The following is a 20,752-nucleotide window of genomic DNA, read 5'->3' as shown; positions in this document are numbered from 1 at the left end:
CAGAGTTTAACCCAAGCATCATTTCCTCAGAGGAGGCTTGAGTTTCAACTCTGTGTTATTACAAAATTATATTCACTGTGATTTTTAGGTGTGGGAAGGATTTTGGAATACTTAATTAAGCCAATATTAATAATTAAGTCATATATGCACTGGGTTTTAGGTTAGGTGTTGAATTATTGCAACATGGCCACTTAGTTTTATGGGTATTAGAGATAAGAGATATTCTCCTCTTTGTTCATTTCTTGTATGGTTACAAAATTGTGAGCAAATCTTGGATCTTCTTGGGACTCTCCTGGACATAGTAATACATGTCCAAACTTCTGATCAGCATTAAATCATTTCCAAATAGCATGGAAAGTGTTTAAAATTAATTTTAATATAGTAATTAGGTAATATGCTGGCATTTGCTCTAGTGTTCAGCTGTAGAATCTGCAAAACAAAGCCTTAACAAATATTAGAGATGGCCTACACACACACACACACATGTCACACACATATATATGTATACATATACACATATATATAACATACAAATATAACATATATATATACATGTATATATATGGTCACTCATAATAACACATAACACATACATATATAGTAACATATACATAGATACACTTTTTTCTTTTTCTTGGGAATGACCATAGTGGACAATGTTCTTTAACTAGAGAATTAGAGTGGGGTTTGCTTTTAAATAATAGGGATATTGGCGAGATATTTTGGATTTTTAGAAAGTTGCTGTGTGAATCAAGACTCCAAAGTGAGATTACTTCTAAAACCTACTAAAGTCGTTTATTTTGCGAAGAAGAGAAGGCTGTGAGGATAGTAACTTTTAGCAGCACAATAGATTGTTACTTATCAAATCTTTATATCTAAATGAACTTGTGCACATATATCAAGTATATTTCTGTGGCACATCTCCCTGACACTGTGATCAGAATTTGGTTCCCTCTGCCCTCTGTTCTCCGGTTTGGCCTCAATTCCCCAGGCACCGACCTCCTTAAAGATTTAAATCTTAGACTGGTACCAGGTGCTATACTTTTATATGTTATACATAATCTAGAAAGCACATACCTGGTGGTTAGTTCGATCCACTGTATTAGCCGTGGAGGGGTGTTCCCTAGTGTTTGGACGGATTCGAGTGGAGTTTTGCTGTTCGATCGTGGAGGGAGTTGGTATGCAGAACTCTCTGAAGCATCGTTTGAAGTTTTCATCCAGGAACGCATAAAGGACTGGGTTCAGGCAACTGTTTGTGTAACCCAAGGCAATGCAGAAGTGCCAGGAAACAGTCTGGAAAGTGGTTTCTGGGATCGTGATCAGTGCTTTGATGATGACGTAGATGTGAATGGGGGTCCAGCAGACAATAAATACAGCCACGACCACCAACACCATCCGGGTGATCCTGCGCAGGTTCCTGTCCTTTTCCTTGGAGCCCGACAGCATGCGGACGCTCTTGAGTCGTAAGATCATCAGTCCATAACACACGGTGATGATGAGGACCGGCATGATGAAGGCAAAGATGAAGACACAGATTTTGAGCAGGTTCTCCCAATACCACGTTGGATGGGAGAATGTCAGGGTGCAATCTATGGACCCTGGAAGGGAAGAAGTTTCGAGAATAATTAGCAGCGATGTTTAGTTATATCATCAGGTTCTAAAGTCGCTCCTTTGCCTACTAATAGCTTTGACCTGCGCTGAGTGAAGTTTGCTGCTTACAGATAGGTGAGCACGGAATTAAAGAAATTAAGGGAGAGACTCATCCATTGATGTACAGGGAACTTACTTTTCTCTTTTCCTTCCCACATTTTCTATTTTTCTGCCCACTTGGATCACATTAAGATCTTATGAAGTGAGAAATTGTGTACATTTCTCAGTGAGTCAGACACTCTGTGGGATTTATGCTGTTGTAAAAGATATAACCGTCGTCCACGGTTTCTAGGATTTTTCCTGTTAATGGATTCTTACCCTCCACTTCTGGATGGCAGCTGCTGTTAAATCAGGAGATGTGAATTTGTCTGGTAGGCAACTGCTTGGAAATTATGAGCAAACCTCACTAAAACGTTTGCTGGGCTGAAGCTTTAATTACTTTTGCAAAAGCGTTGTTCTCATTTATTCAACATTTTGATGAAATAAGAACAGAGAAATCAGGAAGAAGTAGATTTTGTCCTTATTAAAATACCTAGAAGGCTTTTCATTACAGAGAAATGTTTTCATTTCAAAATATTTAAAGGCATTTTCTTAACTCAAAGTACAGTTTGACAAAGATCATGAATTCTGCTTGGTGCAGACATCACCAACAATTCAGACTGTAAGTACCCTCATCCTTAACTCAGGCCCATGTTAACCCTTACCATGCCTGTATTTTGTGGTTGCCATGAACATTACAGGCAGACCAATGGCAGAAGAGAGGATCCAGTTGCAGACATTGACAATTTTGGCATTTCGTGGGGTACGGAAATCCAGGGCTTTGACCGGGTGGCAGACAGCGATATAGCGGTCCACACTCATGGTGCAGAGGGTGAATATGCTGGTGAACATGTTGTAGTAATCTATGGAAATCACGATCTTGCAGAGGATGGTTCCGAAGGGCCACGTTCCCATCAGGTAGTTGACACTCTGGAAGGGCAGGGTACTGGTTGCTAAGGCATCTGCCAGAGCAAGGTTGAAAATGTAGATGTTGGTGGCAGTCTTCATTTTGGTGTATCTAGGAAACCAAAGAATAGCAGAGAAATTACTTGTTGGAGACAACACCTGAAAGACAGGTAGTATCCTCTTAAGAAAGCATCAGTGTTTAATGGAAGACCATGAGAGTAGACCCAGGACTTTTTCCAAGTGACTGAGGTTTATAGTTGAGTGCCCATGAGATAAATAGTAATTTTCCTAATCACAAGTTTTCTTTTCTATTAACTAGTTACTACGATAGAAAACATGGCATTTGGGGGTGTTGCTTATTTGTTTGAGACAGGATCTCATGCATTCCAAACTAGACTTGAACCTGCTATACAGAAAAACTGGTCTTGAACCCCTGATTCTCCTAATTCCCAAGTTTTGGGAACATAAGTGTGCAATGCCCTCCTTAGGTTGTTCCCTTGTTATTAATGTGGTAGCCATGGTGACTTGGCATGGGGGATTGCCAGAAAGATAATGATTCTAAACATAAGAAATATGCATATATATAACTGAATATATTTTACATAACTTAATAAAATAATGTAAAATATATCCATATATGTATATATGTATCCATATATACCCATATATGCATATATGCAAATATATTCCTAAATATACATTGTATATAATATATATGTAGATATATTTAAAATTATTAACCGCAATTGTGTGCATAGCCTTGTGTTTCTCTACATCCATGTGTGGTCACTATGGAGCACGGAAATGATCATTGACCAGAACAGGTAAGGTACATGTAAGGCGGAAAGCCTTTCAGAAGCCCACATTTTGTCTTAAAGCTCGAGAGAGAAGATGGTGATAGGAACAGGGAATTCTAGGAGAACAAGAACTCTAGCCAAGGGGTTAGAGTTAAAATGCTACAATGAACATATTTGTCAGGAAGGGGGAAAATCCTACCAGGAAATGACGGTGAGTCTGAGGGAGAGGTAACACAGAGGCAGGAAGTAGATGCCAGCGTGCCATATGGTGAATCAGCCCTCACCCAGCGGATGGTGAATATTTAAGCATTTCAGCTTTATGTGTGAGGTCTTTATTGAGTTGCTATTGACATGAAAGAAATGATACAGAGTGAATACAATTTGGTATTGTTGACATATGTGTAGTAGTAAAATCACTGCCATCAAAATCAGCGTCTGGTAAGCCACTGGCATTAGAGCCATTTTTGCCACGCCTCTTTTGTAAATAGCTGTTAGCTCGCAGGTACACCTGTTTATCTGCATCGCTTGGGATCTACAGCTGCTCAGTGCCCCAGTGGCTTCGATGAATACTTCCAAAAGAGACCTGCAAGATATAGCATTTTCCTCTACAGAAAAAAAGTCAAACATTTCCTCATGTGACTCTGTTAGCTTTGTCCTTTCCCTCCCAAACCTTACCTCAACATTCCCCAAGCAAACCTGGATGCTGGTGCGCCCTCTGTCATTACAGATTCATTTGCATTTCCTAGTGGTTTTATGCAAATAAACATCCAACATGGGTGCTTCCTTGTCTTGTTTCCATTTGTGTAATTACGTGGGTGTCACCCATGTGGTCGCATGCATCAAAATCCTTCCTTTTATCTTGCTAAGAAGTTTTTCCTTGAATGACTATAACCCGATTCCTTCTTCCAGCCATTTGCCACAAGGAAGTGATTGGCATAGAGCTTTTGTCTGCTGTCTATTAATCTATTATGAACATCCAAGTAAAAGTAATTCGTGTTTTATTCTCCTAGCTAAATATCTAGGAGTGTCATCTGTCTTGACGGGCTTCAGAGAGTTGAATGGTGAGGTAGGAATGATATGCAGAACAATTTACCATAATAAGTAAGACTGATGAAGGAAGCACATTGTGTACATGGGTTTTCACGGTTAGTTTTTATGTAGTCACAATCTTCAGTGGTACCCCAGCTTTATTCTGGAAAATGACTCCTTTCTATCCTCTATCCGTGAACTGCCCAGTGGGCTCTTATTAGTGTAGGGCATGAAGATGTTAAAAGAAGGGGATCATGGGAAATAGAAATGGCTTCGGGTCTCAAAAGAGACATTTGGTTTAGATATTTTGATTTTTTTTTTTTAAAGACATGGTTCGTATATTTACATTCTGGCCTCCTGTATGATAGTGCTTAATGGTGAGGGTACCTTTAAGAGACCAGAGTAGCAGGGACTTTTTAGGCTATTGGTTGTGGGGTTTGTCCTCAAAATGAATTGACGTGGTCATTCTAATCTTGGTGAGTACTTGAGCGAGGGTTGCTATGAAAGGGTAAGACTGACCCTTCCCCTGCATCCTCCTTGCCTTCTTCCTGCCATGTGGCACCTTCCTCAAGCATGAACAGCTGTCATGATACAGCCATGATGTGAGGCAGAGAAGGGTTCTTACCCGAGCTGCAGCTATATGGTGCTTGGAATTTTAGCCTCGAGGGTTGTGATCTGGATAGCCTTTTTTTCATTTATATATTATCTAGCCTGGGGTATTGCTTTCCGTAACCATGGGGAATGAGCTAATTAAAACCTAGTTTTATTTTCAGGGAAAGTGTGTGTGTGTGTGTGTGTGTGTGTGTGTGTGAAAGAGAGAGAGAGAGAGACAGACAGACAGACAGACACACACACACACACACACACACACACACACACATAGACTATACATGAGTTTCTTTAGAGGGTCTCAAACATGAGAAATTTTAGAGTCTATACTTGTTACAAAACTTCATTTGAAAAGACCCCTGCCTAATGAGTTGAGAGAGCACAAGAAAATGTAATATTTGAAGCAAGATTTTCCTTGAACTTTCTATGTACAGAAGATAGTAAGTTCCTTTTAAATTTCAGTTTGTGCTTAGAGCTTCCATCAGTCACACAAGGTTAAGGATCTAACCCAGCCCCAAACAGCTGATTTCTGTGGGATGTGATATTATAGAGCCTCTGGTGTAGGGGCTTAATTCCAAAACTGTTTTAGTTTCCATGAACAGCAGAAAGCTGAAACTTTAGACTGTTTCATGGATATCACCAGAACCAACCAGCTGAGACTGCTCCTGAGTTCCACCTTTGACAACTGTTGTTTTCTACAGAACTTGCAGAACAACTGGTAGGTTCCAGATGCAAGGTTACTTTGCTTTATAACTGTTACTGTCTAATAGGATTTTTAACACAAGAAGATAGAGACAGCTGGTTAACTTGAGTGGTGATTTAGTAAAGACCATCTACCAAAAGAATGTAGGTAATTTCAATGGAAGCAAGTGAACGAAATAAAATTATAATAGTGATTTTAAGCATTTTTAAACCACCCACTTTGGTGGTCAAGAAAATTAAACCTGGATGTTCAAGAAATTTAAACCCTTTTGGTGTTTTTGGTATCTGAAAAGATTTTTCCCTAAAGTAGAACACACACACACACACACACACACACACACACACACACATTCTTTTCTTTCTTCTTTTTCTTTTTTCTTTTTTTAGATAAACTATCAATGATAGACCTCTGATTCAAAGGCATACTTTTTGACATTAGTCATACTCTAGAAAGGAACTTAAGGCAATTTTCTGACTCATTACATTCTCAGTCTTTTTTTTTTATCTGCTCACCCACAGGTGCTTGGAATGCCTAGTTATTTCAGTTTAAGAAAATTGTTTCCTTCCTTGGAATGAGGAGTTTGTGAAATGAAATTTGATTAGTGTTGACCATGAAAGGAAAGTGGTGGGAGGGAATATTCATTTTTCTACAATACATATGCATATCACAATATCATTTTATGTGGTTAATATATAAAATATTACCTGTCAATTAAACCATACAAAGCAAATATCATAAAGAACTTTCTGTTGGCATTTTGTAGGATCGCTGCTATTTAATTTTTCTTATTATGCTTAGAGATCCTTCCTTTGAAGGGAACCAGAGTTTTGATCCCAGGTACTCATGCTCTGACTCACATCAGGAGCTTTCTAAATATATGAAAACGAATTGTAGAGACAGCAGTTTGGGTGTGCCGCCCGCATTTTTCCACACTCTTCTATCTGGAGAAATGGCTTGCTTCAGAAAGGGGTACTGTTACTCAGTGAATGAGCCTTTGTTATGTTCTGCTATGGTGTGCCGGTATGAATGTTGTCCTAGGAAAGTTAAATGAATTATCAGAAGCATACTAGGAGCCATGAATTAGCAGAATTAGCAGGTAGGCAAGAAGCAAATTGAAGGAAGGGTTGTCTTTGCTGCTCCTTTTGCTTGAATGGGTCTTGACCAAACCTGTAGATATTAAATACAATCCCTTCTCCAGCCTTTATTATTTTTTTCTTCATACTGTGCACACTGAATGGAAATAAAATGAAGGAAATGAGTGAGGTGCTCAAAATGAAGAATTGAGGCATATGGTCTTGGAAGAATCTCTTCTGCACCTCAGGCTCTTCCTAGTATTGCCTGCACCTTCTCTACTGAGAAGTGACCTAATACTGTCTATTTATCCCATTAAGACTTTCATAATAAATACTTAAAACTATGTATTCTATATGGTTGGTTAACTGTGTTCTGTAAACTTAGAAGCATTACTATGTAAAAGTACTTTAGTGCTTTAGTGCTGTGTTTGTCTTAGGATTGTCAATGTTGAACTACCATAGTATGTCTAACTCAGGTCCTGTGTTGCAAGGTATCTTTATACTCTTACAATTCACATGTTTATATTTTGCTTATAAATGCCCATCCAGTGTATGTGGTTGTAAAGCAACTGCTGTCTGTTGCTACTCGTCTCTCATACCATTTCCCCAATTATTACTTCTTTCTAAAACTTTATTGATCTTGGTTCACTAAGAGCAGAGGAAGCTTCAGTGAATCAACTACCTTCCTGGTGGTTGACCAGTAGTTGCCTTAGCCCATCTTTCTTCTATTTTGCTTTTGTGTTGATTCTTTGAATTGTGGTGACTCTTTGTTCAGAAAAAGAATGGACAGAGAGAGCCCATAAGCATGAAGAATATATTTTCCAATCTGGTTTGCTGGCTTTACATCAAATCATGTCTTTCACACAGCTCAACTCTTTCCCCCCATCATATTTACGTATTCACAGTAAAGCCGAGGACATATGGAGAAGAAAAGTCTCCTAGCCTCAAGCCCTTTCTAACCTTTCAAGATTTTGAGTGAGAAAGGAAGAGGTTGAGTGAGTTTCCTTTATAAATTTGGCACAATATTGGAAATGTCTCCTTGTTTTGCCATGACCTTTGTGTCCATGTCGCCACACAGAAATCCATATTTTTAATGGAGCAGGAAAGACTCCCTAGAGCATTAGCTTTTCAAGCTCTTGATGAATGAGGTAAATCAAATGAAATAAAAATGCTTGTCCTTCATTGCAGGAAATCACGCAAGTGGAGATATGGTCACGTGAACACCTGTCTGAATTTCTCCATTATTATCCAGGTTGAGGTGTGTGTGTGTGTGTGAGTGGAGGCAGGAAATGAGGGGCAGAGACAGACAGACAGACAGACAGACAGACAGACAGACAAACAGACATCCATACAGACACAGAGAAAAAGGAGAGACATAGACACACAGGCACAGACACACAGACACACAGACACACAGACACACACACACACACACACACACACACACAGAGACATCCATACAGACTCATAGAGAAAGGAGAGACATAGACACACAGACACAGACACAGACACAGACACACACACACACACACACACACACACACACACACACACAGAGAGAGAGAGAGAGAGAGAGAGAGAGAGAGAGAGAGAGAGAGAGAGAGAGATTAATTCTATAATAATAAGGCCCAAAGAAAAACTCTTATTTTCCATTAATATAAAAAAAGGCCATATGTTATTTTCCGTTATATTTTCTACTGCCTCCACTAAGGACTAAGCAGCAACCTCTTGCTTTGCTCTAAAATGCTTAAAAGATTTCATTTGCATTTCTTTCAGAAGCCATGCTACAAGGTCATTGAGCACATTTCCCACGAGGCAATAAAAGCAGAGTACATATGAGTGACATCATAGGTGAATCTTCCCCTGTGGGTGAAAGCTGATTTATTTGTCACTTTGACCCCAAGAAAAGGCAGATAGAAATTTCCAGAAGATTAAACAAAGAAGTGTTAGCCTTCCAGTGATGAAGTAGCAATTTTCCATGTGTCCCCAGGATAAAGCACTACTGGGGGCCTCTGGCTGAGTTCACTCCCGCTTTACCCATGTGTTCTGTTTTCTCTTTGCCTACACTACTCTTTCCAACATCCAATCCCTCCAGTGATGTCATGAGAAAAGAATCTTCCAGACAGAGTTACATGAAGTTTTACTTTCTGGGACCATTGGTGAGCTTTATACATAGAAAATTTAAAATGAATAACTGGTATTACTTTTACTTTTACATCTGTGGTTAATAAAAGTGAGAGTGAAGTGTGTACCTTCTATTGCTGGGGGGATAATAGGCTGTGTTTCTATTGTTCTAAGATTCTCGCTAATACTAGTCTTCATTTCATTTTATTTTACTGTCTGGCTATTTATTTACTGATTACATTTATATTAATTTTATTATTTTTAAGTATATATATACAATATATACTGACAATTTTCAGTGCCCCATCTACCTTGTTTTGCCATGACCTTTGTCTCTATATCCCCACACAGAAATCCATATTTTTAATGGAACAGGAAACACTACTAAGCCATATTTACCTTAAAACATTTTAGATTCTATGATAAATATATATTTTAGGGTAATATTATTTTGCCACATTGAGTTATGTAAATAAGCAGTAGAAATTGAATAATTTTAAAATCCTTAACCTAGAACTTCTTGCTACTATACAGAATACACAGACACATAGAGACACAGACACACACACACAGACACATAGACACACACAGATTCATACAGACAAACACAGAGATCACAGAAACAGACACACACACAGACAGACAGACAGACAGACAGATCCCCCCACTCATATATTTAAAACATTATCAGAGTGTCCAATTCAGAGCTACAGCTTTTTTGTTTCATGGATAGTAACGTTTGTTTTTTCCTAAGAACATAGGTTTTAGAGCATAGATATAGCTTTCAAATTCAGAGCTTCTGAGAGGAAAGGAAATGTGTTTTATGCACACACCCACAATAGATAAAATCAAGTAACTTCAAATAATGCTGTGTCTGTAGTTTTTTTTTTTAATACTGAAGGAACCATGAGGAGAACTCTAAAATATGATAAACAGTGTCAACATTATTAATACATTTTTCAGAAACCAATATCAGTGTCAGAATTAGAAAACTAAATTGTAGAAGCTTGCAAAGCTTCCTGTTTGTGCAAGTTAAAAAATATTTTAGAGAACACAGTCTGCTGGGAAATCATTTTCTTTGGAAATTAGCCCAATAGTTGTAATAGCTCACATGCACTTTTGGTGATATTTGCTGGCCTTATTTTTGGTAGCAAATTGGTGAAGTTATACACAGCCAATGTGAGTTGGATGTGAAAAGTGATGGGGCAAAAAGCAATCGAAACAGATAAAATTGACCCACCCTTCAAAACCCTTGCACAAGATGGATACCACCCAGTGCTTGTTAAAAGGGCTGAATAAAGGAATGGATGTACAGCTATTTAATTCGTTGTAACAAGAGCAACGTTTTCATAGTGATGCAGAAAATTTGAAATAAAATGTCTGGCTAATTCATCATCAAAGTTTACAGCCATCAACTGCCTTTGTCACAGAAGTTCACAGACTAGTACTTCCGATGTAGAGTATCTCTAGACCCTGACTTAGGGGAAAGGATACAAGGCACAGAGAGCTGTGTGTATGAGAGGGTTCTCTCTGCTCCTTTTCTCCAGATGGAATCGAAAAACTGAAATGTACCTATTATACTGCCTAGTGAGCCTTGCATATTTATGAATGCTTTTCCAACAAGGTTATACAACACATTGCCTCTGAGAATCTCTGGCCACAGTCCAGCTCAACCAAGGTAACCGTGGAAAATAATCTTCTTTCTTTGCAAAGGTATGCCTGCTTAAATTATCACTGAAATCATTTTTCCATGATGTATGTGAGTGTGCATCTGTGTATATGCATGTGCATATGTGGATGTGCATGTGGATGTGTGTGTGCATGCGTGTTTGTATGTGTGTATGTGCAAATATGTGTATGCTTGTGTGTCTGCACATGTGTGTTTGCATGTGGATGTATGGATGTGTGTGTGCATGTGTATCTGCATGTGTATGCTTGTGCATTTGTGTGTGTGTGTGTGTGTGTTTGCATGTGTATAAGTGGACTATGTGTGCATGGTGTGTGTGTGTCTGTGTGTATGTGAAGGCATGTTAATCACAAAGACTTTCCTTATACTAAGGTTAATAAAATGATCTAAATAGCAACTACAATAAATCATAGAATGAAATTTCATTGAGTGTCCTCAGAGTTGCCCTCTGCCCACCTCTGACAGAGAGGAGATCAAGGCAGGGCTGAGTCTTAGAGTCCTTCAATATGTAGCAGGCACTCAAAAGGGCTTATATTAGTTAGTGATGCAAATATAAGAACAGTCCTGTGTTGAAATGTTAACTTCATTTTTCAGTTCATTTTTATAGCTCAAAGATCATTTTGTAGTGCAGGTGTTGCTGTTTCCTTAATATGACTAACAAAGCAGCTGGCAGTCATTGAGGACACAGTCTACAAGCTCTCAAGATGATGTCACTCTCAGTGACGTCATTCATTTACCTTGAATATTATTCTATTCACTGTTTTCTTTTCCTCCAATCAAGAAAATAAGTTGCCGGGCAGTGGTGGCACATGCCTTTAATCCCAGCACTTGGGAGGCAGAGGCAAGTGGATTTCTGAGTTTGAGGCCAGCATGGTCTACAGAGTGAGTTCCAGGACAGCCAGGGCTATACAGAGAAACCCGGCCTCAGGAGAAAAAAAAATAAGTCACATGCACACACAGATGCATATACACACATATGTCCACACATCCACATGCACACACACACACATACTCACATGTACATACATGTCACACATACAAACACACATGCACACACACAAATGCACATGCACATACACAGATGCACATGGACATACAATCCACACATACACATGCAACATGCAAACACACACATAGTCTTATGATAAGTCATCTTATTATCTTAAGAAATGTTATGTTCATAGTTTCTTTCTCCTTCCTTTTTCCTTTTGAAGACAAAGTTTCTCTGTGTAGCTCTGGCTGTCCTAGAACTCATTTTGTAGACCAGGCTGGCCTTGATCTCCCAGAGGTCCATGTGCATCTGCCTGGGATTAAAGGTGTGCGCCACTACTGCCTGGCCATAGTTTCTTTTATTATGGCATTTCAGTCTTCCTTCCTTTATGTAAAATGTGTGTTTATTGAAAAATATATTGTTTGTGGTACTTCCCAGCCTGTCCAGATGTGTGGGCAGTTGCTTCAACAATTATTGCCTTTCTGCCATCCCTCTGTTCATGTGTTTAATACATAACGTGAGGTGTTTGGTGTCTACTCATATTCAATTTCATGTGATTCAACCCATTTCATGGAAACATTGATTTTATTCATTTGAAATATTAAGTATAATTTATCTTAAAGTCACTGTGTTTGCTTTTTATGACCTTTTTTGGGGGGGGGTTAATATATTCCTACTTGTCTCCTGTACAGTATAACACTGCCATGTATGAATGGTATCATGTCTGTAGATTTGAGGGAGATCTTTGAAGCCAATACCATTGCAGCCTGTCTGGGGTCATGTCTGGAATTGTCCAGTTTTTAACAAGTGTGGAAGATGAGATGTGCTCCGCTCACTCATGATACACTAGTACCTGCTAATCTGATTTTAGATATCTGTCTTCTAATCCTCCAGAGAGTTACTACTCTCCCAGATGCCACCTAGAATTTCTGCCCCACTGCTGCACTATCTTTTCTGGCTTGGGGACTGGAAGACACACAAGTGTCAACTGACACAGTTAACTGCCACTGTGTGGAACTCCAGTCATGAAACTGGTGTGGCCTCTACATCTTGAGGTGTATGTGGTCTCTTCTGAATTCTAATGATTTATCCAGGCTTTCAGTTTGTCTGGCTAGGAGAACATTTTTTTTCTTCTAACTTCATGACTCCAACACTAAATTTTTCTTAGTTCTTTTATTCACCCTTTTCAAAAGAAGGAGAAAAATGTTACCTGTCTTATAGCATAAAGTAGAAAAAAAAGTTTGTATTTAGTTTCCCTTTATCTCTCTTGCTCTGAGATTTGACTTCTGAATAGAAACCTGCTTTATGTCCCATAGCTCTGTTTTGTAAACTTTAAATAACTGTTCTTCTTATTGAGAGGTCACCGGTTCAGGTTTGTGACAAGGTGGGTTGGTGTTTTAATCTGGGCTAGAAACCAAAAGGTATCAGGAAACAACTTGGTCACTTCCACCACAAATATGTTCATCAGTAGAAAGGCCAAAGGTATTTCTTTTTTATCTGCTTCATTTTATAGTCCCACAATAGGTTAAAACATTACGGGGGGGAGGGGTGTGTGAACAGTAATACTTGATGAAACTCTGTAAACTACTACGTCATCCTATAAGAATTTTTCTATTGTATATGGATATCCATTCCTAAGTTATTTACTTACGTTCTTTCAAAAATAATTTCTAAGGTGTTCCTGATATGGGGGCCAACAATATAATTTTTTGGTTATTCATAGCGGACCATGTTGAAAATAAAAGATTGAATTTGCTTCAAACAATATTAAAAAAATCAAATAAAGGCAAGTGACAACTTATCCATGGGTTTGAGAATACATTTTGAAGTTTTTCTGTTTATACATGAGGCTGTATTTCTACTGAAAATGAGCAATATTTTTTAGAGTTTCACCTGTTCTGTCTGTGGTGTTTGCTATACTCCAGAGCCATCTATAATCTACACTGTCCTGAGTATTCTGCTTTGTACAAACTCAGTAGCCTGTGACTTTTCCTGCCTTTGATGTTCACATTCATAGCTGTCATCAATTAGGACAGCGTTGGTCATTTCATACTCTTAAAAGACTCCACTTCCATGGGAGTAAAACATACTTGCTCTGTCATCTAAGCCCTCCCACACCATTCCTCATGTTTACGTTCCCTCGGTGGTGTAGGAGAATCAGTAGTAATGTACACTGGAAGGAATGTTGAGAGATAGCAGAAAGACAAAGAGCCCAGACAGTATCCAGAGAATTAGTTTAGCTGTAACCAGTGGGATTTCTTCCTTGGGGAACAGAATTTCGCTGGATATCAACATCATGTGAAGATTCTCCGCAATGGAAAACCAACCAACCAACCAACCAACCAACCAACCAACTAACCAATTGAACAACAAACAAATCACCAACAACAAAAAAACCAACAATCAAAAATATGTTGACTTTATAAGCACATTTAGAGCAGAGATAAAGTAGAATTTTCCCATAACCAGAAAACTACAAAACATGCAAATAACACTGCTTGATTCCGTTTTCAAGTTACCTTTGAACACTCAAACTCCTTTTTGTCTTGTACTAACCAATCTCAAATCTCTCTGAGGTATCCTGTTTTTGGATATAGCAAGCTTCTTAAATACATACATATATGCACACATACATACATGCCTGTATGTGTATGTGTACACACACATATATATTTATATACATACATACATACATACATACATACAAACATACAAACATAGAAACATACACACAATCACAGATACACCCTTCCTGTTTGGGGCTAGTGTACATTTGATTGTGAGGTGCACTTAGACATAGTGATGTAAATTATGTGGTTGTGCCATCACCAGGAGGCCAAAGAAAATCAGCTGTGGAGAGAAGCATTAGAAATTCTCCAGTGATATAACCAGATGAGAAGAGGCCATTAGGGGGGCACTATTGAATTGGCAGCTGATGGACCTCTAACATCTTGGCATATACACTCAGCATTGTCTTTAGAATAGGAAAAATCCATTCCAGCTGGAGCTAGGAAATTATGGAAGCAAATGTTTTCTAGCATCTCACCATGTTGTCAGCACTGTCCCCCTTTTCTCAGAGCTTCTGGCCATGCACTGTGCCTATAGCTAGATCTACACTGAACTCTAGGTTATTTCTATCTATAAGATACATCTCACTTCTTCAAATCCTAGCCCAAAACAAAACAAACAAAATAAACCAACCAAACAAACAAAAATCCAAAAACATACCAGACTTTCACTACATCTGGATGTTTGCTTGTAATTTGAGAAAGGACATAAATAAAAGAAAAATTAATATAATCAAGAGCGTTTCTCTCACTCACAGGTCTATAGATTCATTGCCCTTGAATGGATTTATGTTTGCATCATCTAGATGCTTTCAAGTCAGAGAGCATTTTATTATATTATCGTGGGTACTCTCATATTTTGTAGGGATAGTTTATATTTTGCAGTGAGTATGTAGTGTTCTCTGAGTTAAAGACCTAGGTGTTAGGCAGTCAAGGCACAACACTGTCCTAAGATCAATCATGAATATATCTGTTAATGAAAGAAACTTTCTTGATTCTATTAATTTTCTTTAATTTGTGTCCTTTCTCATATTAGAGGCAAACATTCCGGTGTACCTAACAAGGACATTATGTTTAAAATTAGGGCCCATGGGTCTGAGCACCTTGTCTGTGACCTTAGTCATGTGACTGAGCCTCAATTATTACCTCATAAAGAGTCTATTCTTTTGTTAACAAAGATGACCTCTGAACCGAACTGAATAATGCTGGAGCTACACACCACGTCTATGCACTGCAGTGGCAGCCAGCAGCTGGGGTCTGTTTTACCAAGTGCTAGAAGTTCTTCTAAGAAGCTTCCTTGGACTTTTCTCAAAGTTCATAACAAACTTATAAGATGCATATCATTATTTCTTGGTAGATGAATAAACTAGTGTTCGTGGAGGCTGAACAGCTCTCTCAGGAATAACGGAGACAAGGAATCCGGCCAGATGGCTGAGCAGGAAGCTCTGAGAACGCCTCTCCCCCACTGAGCTATGCTTGCACTGGCAGAATCTGCCTGATGTAAATATTTTGGAGCTTTGGGGTACATTGAAGACTTGGAACTTCCATAGGAACACTTAGGCAGTTGGCTGCAGTTAATTTTGGTTAGTTTTCATTTTCTTCCTTTCTTCCTTTCTTCCTTTCTTCCTTTCTTCCTTTCTTCCTTTCTTCCTTTCTTCCTTCCTTCCTTCCTTCCTTCCTTCCTTCCTTCCTTCCTTCCTTCCTTTCTTCCTTTCTTCCTTCCTTTCATTCTTTCTTTCTTTCATTCTTCCTTCCTTCCTTCCTTCCTTCCTTCCTTCCTTCCTTCCTTCCTTCCTTCCTTCCTTCCTTTCTTTTTATTTTTCAAGACAGGGGTTCTCTGCATAGCCCTGGCTGTTCTGAAACTCACTCCGTAGACCAGGCTGGCCTCGAACTCAGAAATCCACCTGCCTCTACCTCCCAAGTGCTGGGATTAAAGGCGTGCACCACCACTGCCTGTAGTTTTCATTTGTTAACTGACTAGATAGACAGCCAGTTAACTGGGCACTCTCAGCCCAGTGCCAAGCCATTCATGAACTGCAAGAGCAGTTTTCTCACAGTGTGTAAGCTCCAAGGGAGGTAGGCAGCAAGAGCCCTACCTTACAAATATTAATGTGTGTGTGTGTGTGTGTGTGTGTGTATGTGTGTGTGTGTGTGTGTGTGTGTGTGTGTGTGTGTGTGCGTGCTCCCCTCACATGCATAGACATAGAGGCAGGGAGCCTTGTTGAAATATCTTCGATGGTACAAATTCCTTTCCCCACAGCTGAAGTGCCTTCAGGGGGATTGTCTAAGTCAGGGTTTCTATTCCTGCATAAATATGATCAAGATACAAGTTGGGGAGGAAAGAGTTTATTGAGCTTACATTTCCACATTGCTGTTCACCATTAATGGAAGTCAGGACTGGAACTCAAGCAGGTCAGGAAGCAGGAGCTGATGCAGAGGACATGGACGGATGTTTCTTACTGGCTTGCTTCCCCTGGTTTGCTCAGCTTGCTTTCTTATAGAACCCAGGACTACCAGCCCAGGGATGGCACCACCCACAATGGGCCCTCCCCCCTTGATCATTAATTAAGAAAATGCCTTATAGCTGGATCTCATGAAGGCACTTCTCCAACTGAAGCTTCTTTCTCTGTGATAACTCCAGGCTGTGTCAAGTTGACACACAAAACCAGCCAGTACAGGGATACAAAGGTACTGGGATTTCCCCTCTACCTTCTCTCTCTCCCCTTCCCATCTGTCTATCTATCTATCTATCTATCTATCTATCTATCTATCTATCTATCTATTTTGCCTTTCTTTTGGATGGAAGACAGACATGAAAGTAAGACAGCCAACACAAAAGAGTTTATATAAGGAAAATTGTGAAAAATACAAGCTCAGAAAAGGTAGGGAAGACATAGATTTTCATCTCTGGCAGATGCTTAGAATAGGAGATGAGCTACATGACTTAAAACCAAAACAAGAATGAATACCCATGAACTTCAGAGACAGGAAAGATTCTGTTTCCAGATTTAATGTGCTATTGTATTTAAGCTAGATTTTTTTTTTTTGCCAAAAATATGAGAAAGCACAGACATAGGGAAATATCGACTATTTAGGAGGAGAAGAACAAAGCCAGAAGAGAAATAAAGCAGAAGCTCTCTCTGAAAGATAGAGGATGTCAGACCGAGTAGGAAAAACAGCCTTTCAAAATAGCCTTAAAGATGGCCCACGAAGCAATGGAGGATGTGGAAAAATCAGGAAAAGAATGACTGGGCAGTGCTGAAATACTGTTAGAGGTGGAAATGCAGAAGCAAACACAGGGAAACCCCAGAGCTGGAGATTATGGCAACTAAGATAGAAATCAGGGCAGACTGAAGTGAGCAGAAGAGTCTGAGCTGAGGCTCGTCCATGTTGGATGTGTTAAACCTGGAAAAAAGAATGAAGAAAGGAGTGGCCCTTGGTCTTGGGGGTGGAGGCTCCATGTCCCAGTGTAGGTAAATTCCAGGGCGGGAAAGTGGTAGTGAGTGGGTGGGAGGGAGAGCACCCTCATAGAGGCAGGGCGAAGGGGGCTGGGAAAGGGGGTTTCTGGAGGGGAGCCCTGGAAAGGGGATAACATTTGAAATGTATATAAAGAAAATAGTCAATATAAAAAAGAAAGAAAGAAGAAGAAAGAAATGAATGAAGATTGAGAGGGGAAACACAGAGAAGACTAAGATATAAAATAGAGTGAAAGAAGAGACAGTGTTGGAGACAGAAGCAGACACTCCTAAGTTGGACAGACCCTGGGTAGGATGGAATCCTAGACCCACTTTGAGACACACAGTGAATCTGTTAAAAGACAAAGAGGATCTTAAAAGCATCAGACTTATCACAGGGAAGGAATTACCTTTGCAGATTTCTCATCAGGAATGTTGGAAACTGGAAGGCAGTCAAAGGGTTAGCATACTTAAAGTGACAAAAGAAAAGACATTATCATGCCAGAATATTTGGGAAATTTTTCTTCAAATGTGAGGGAGAAATGAAGACATTTCTAGATATTCAGAAACCAATGGAATTTGCTAAGCCTGTGCGTTTCAAGACATCTTAAGGATGTCTTGAAGCCTTACAGACTAAAATGGGAGGAAATATTGACAAAACTTAAGGTCATATGAAGGTAAGAACTCACTGACTGAAAATAAACAAGTCATTAGAAAAGCCAAAGTTTACAGAAGCTAATCTTTATACTGGTGGTTTGTAGCTATACACTTCTGTTTTGACATGAATTACATACCTGATACAGTGAACATGTTCGTCTAAAGGTTGTATTTCTCCAACTTTGCATTGGAAGTCCACATTTTGTTTTGTACACAAGGTACCAAAGCCTTCAAAAGTACCACCAGGAAGGAGGGATTGTGATTAGTCTGGCAAACACTAAGAGAACAAAGTCAATAACCACCAAACCTTCAAATAAAGAAAACCTGGACATCAAACATCTAAATCAGATTTGCTACCAATCATCAACGGGGCTTAAAGTGTAGAGGAGTAAGCAAACACTTCATTACTTCAGGAGTCTAGCACCAACTTAACGCCAGTCAAGACATGCCTACCAGCAAAGAAATCTTCCATCAATGTACAAATTAGCTTATGAAAGACAGATGCAAAATGTTCTAAACAGAACACTGACAAACAGGAGTCACAGCACGCTAAAAGGCTTGTAAGTCTGAGGGAATCTGATGCCCTCTTCTGGCACCTGTGGGCACCTGCACACACATGCACATACAGGCACACCAAAAACAAATAGTAAAATAAATACTTAACAAGAAAATAGGGTTGGCAAAAAATGGCTCCGTAGGTAAAAGCACCTGTTCAGGACTGGGGACCTGAGTTTTATCCCCAGGACCTAGAGTGCAGGGAAAGTGTTAAGGCCAGAAAATTGTTCTCTGACCTCAACACAAGTGCTCTCTCTCTCTCTCTCTCTCTCTCTCTCTCTCTCACACACACACACACACACACACACACACACACACACACGCACAGGCGCACACACCTACACCTAATAATATAATTAAAAAGTAATTAAAATGATAAGTGCTTATAGTGTGCCAGTATTACTCCAAAGTGTGTGTGTGCATGTGTGTGTGTGTGTGTGTGTGTGTGTGTATGTGTGTGTGTGAATCAGAATGAAAAGAGACAGAATTTATATCTATGTCTGTTTGTTATGAAGTCTGGCCTGTCAGTTCTACAATTCAGCATATATTCCCTAAACATGAACTGCCTGCATGATAATCTGTTTTACCAAGGTTAGTAAGCATCTCAACCCACATTTGTGCAAATAGATGCTCACAAAATCCCTGGTAGCAGTAGAGACCCTCGTGAGTCTTACCTGTATTTTAAATACCACAGAGATTCCTAACAATTTCCAGACAAGAAACTATTTAATACTGTAGTTATAAATATGTTATGCAAATAGAAGATATGGATAATTATGACTTACTTCCTTTGTTGTCTGGAGTTTATAATCATAGAATTTGGAATTTGTATGTGCCTTGGAATTATAACAACATATAATGATAAATAGTACCATAAAGCATTAGAACTATATAGCAGGTTTCAGAATGAGAGGGATTAAATGTGGGAAAAAAAGAGACTTCTGATGGTTACTAAGTTTTTAAAAGAGTAATTTGATTAATGCTCATGGCAATTTAATTTGAAATCCCATTTGTCAAAACTGCAGCTGGGCATTCCTTCCTTACCATTTTAGTGTGCCCAGACACCTGCTGCTACCTAAGTAGTTTAACATTTCATTAGTGTCTGCAACAGTAGCTTTCAGGGCCAATTGAAAGAAAAATAAAGGTAATGCAATTTAGCTCCCTGGGATCCTGATTTACATAAAATTGCATATTTGTGATGACTGTTTTCCATCCAATAATTATATAATTTTTTTTTAACTTAAAAATTCTACCTGCCGATCTGGACTTTTTCTAAGAAGCAGAAAGCAGCTTACTGAGTTTTCCTTTTTCCCTTGTAAGTATTTTCAGGCAGAGATTTTTTTTTGGAAGGTATTTCCCTTCCCCTGTGGAGAATTCAATAGCATTTGTTATGGGAAAATATGATTCATGAATAAACTAGTAATTTGGCAGAGCAAGGAAGTTTTGCTAGTTTTTTAAAGGCTGCAAGTTCAGTCTTCTGGTGCGACGGGGTTATTAAACCAATATAGGCTTGGCTTCCAATTGGACTCATTTGGCAGTAGCAATGTTTCAGTCACAAAAAAGGAGTCTAAGTGTGGTTTTAATAGGAAAACTCTGAGCGCAAAGATGATTTATATTTTCATGTGAAAGCTCCCTATGCGGTCTTGTATTGCTCTTGGGAGTCATCTATTATTTTTGAAACCTCTTCTCCTAGTTTTATATTAGTACCTGTTTTTTTCCTAACATATGGTGTATTTTAAAAATGTCTGATGAGTTTGGAAATATATATATTTCCAAATTAATATATATCAATACATTAATAATTAATTAATTATATATTAATAATTAATATATTAATATGTAATATATTAATTTGGAAATATGTATATGTGTGTATAGATATGTATGATATATGTGTATACAGATTATAT

General features: G+C 38.8%; 1 protein-coding gene across 1 annotated transcript in view; it reads right to left on the bottom strand.

The window, feature by feature from the left end:
• Positions 1-1,062: 1,062 nt before the first annotated feature.
• Oprm1 (opioid receptor mu 1) overlaps positions 1,063-20,752 on the bottom strand; it is a 35,237-nt gene continuing 15,547 nt past the window's right edge. Inside the window, exons 2-3 of the mRNA XM_052169906.1 lie at positions 2,355-2,707; positions 1,063-1,598 (exon numbers count right to left, since the gene is read on the bottom strand). Of these exons, the coding sequence (XP_052025866.1) occupies positions 1,063-1,598; positions 2,355-2,707 (889 nt within the window). The remainder of the gene's footprint in view (positions 1,599-2,354; positions 2,708-20,752) is intronic.

Source organism: Apodemus sylvaticus, chromosome 23 (assembly GCF_947179515.1).
Source record: "Apodemus sylvaticus chromosome 23, mApoSyl1.1, whole genome shotgun sequence".
Taxonomy (NCBI): Eukaryota; Metazoa; Chordata; class Mammalia; order Rodentia; family Muridae; genus Apodemus; species Apodemus sylvaticus.
The sequence above is the reverse complement of the archived record's forward strand: the minus strand, read 5'-3'. Positions and strand labels throughout refer to the sequence as shown.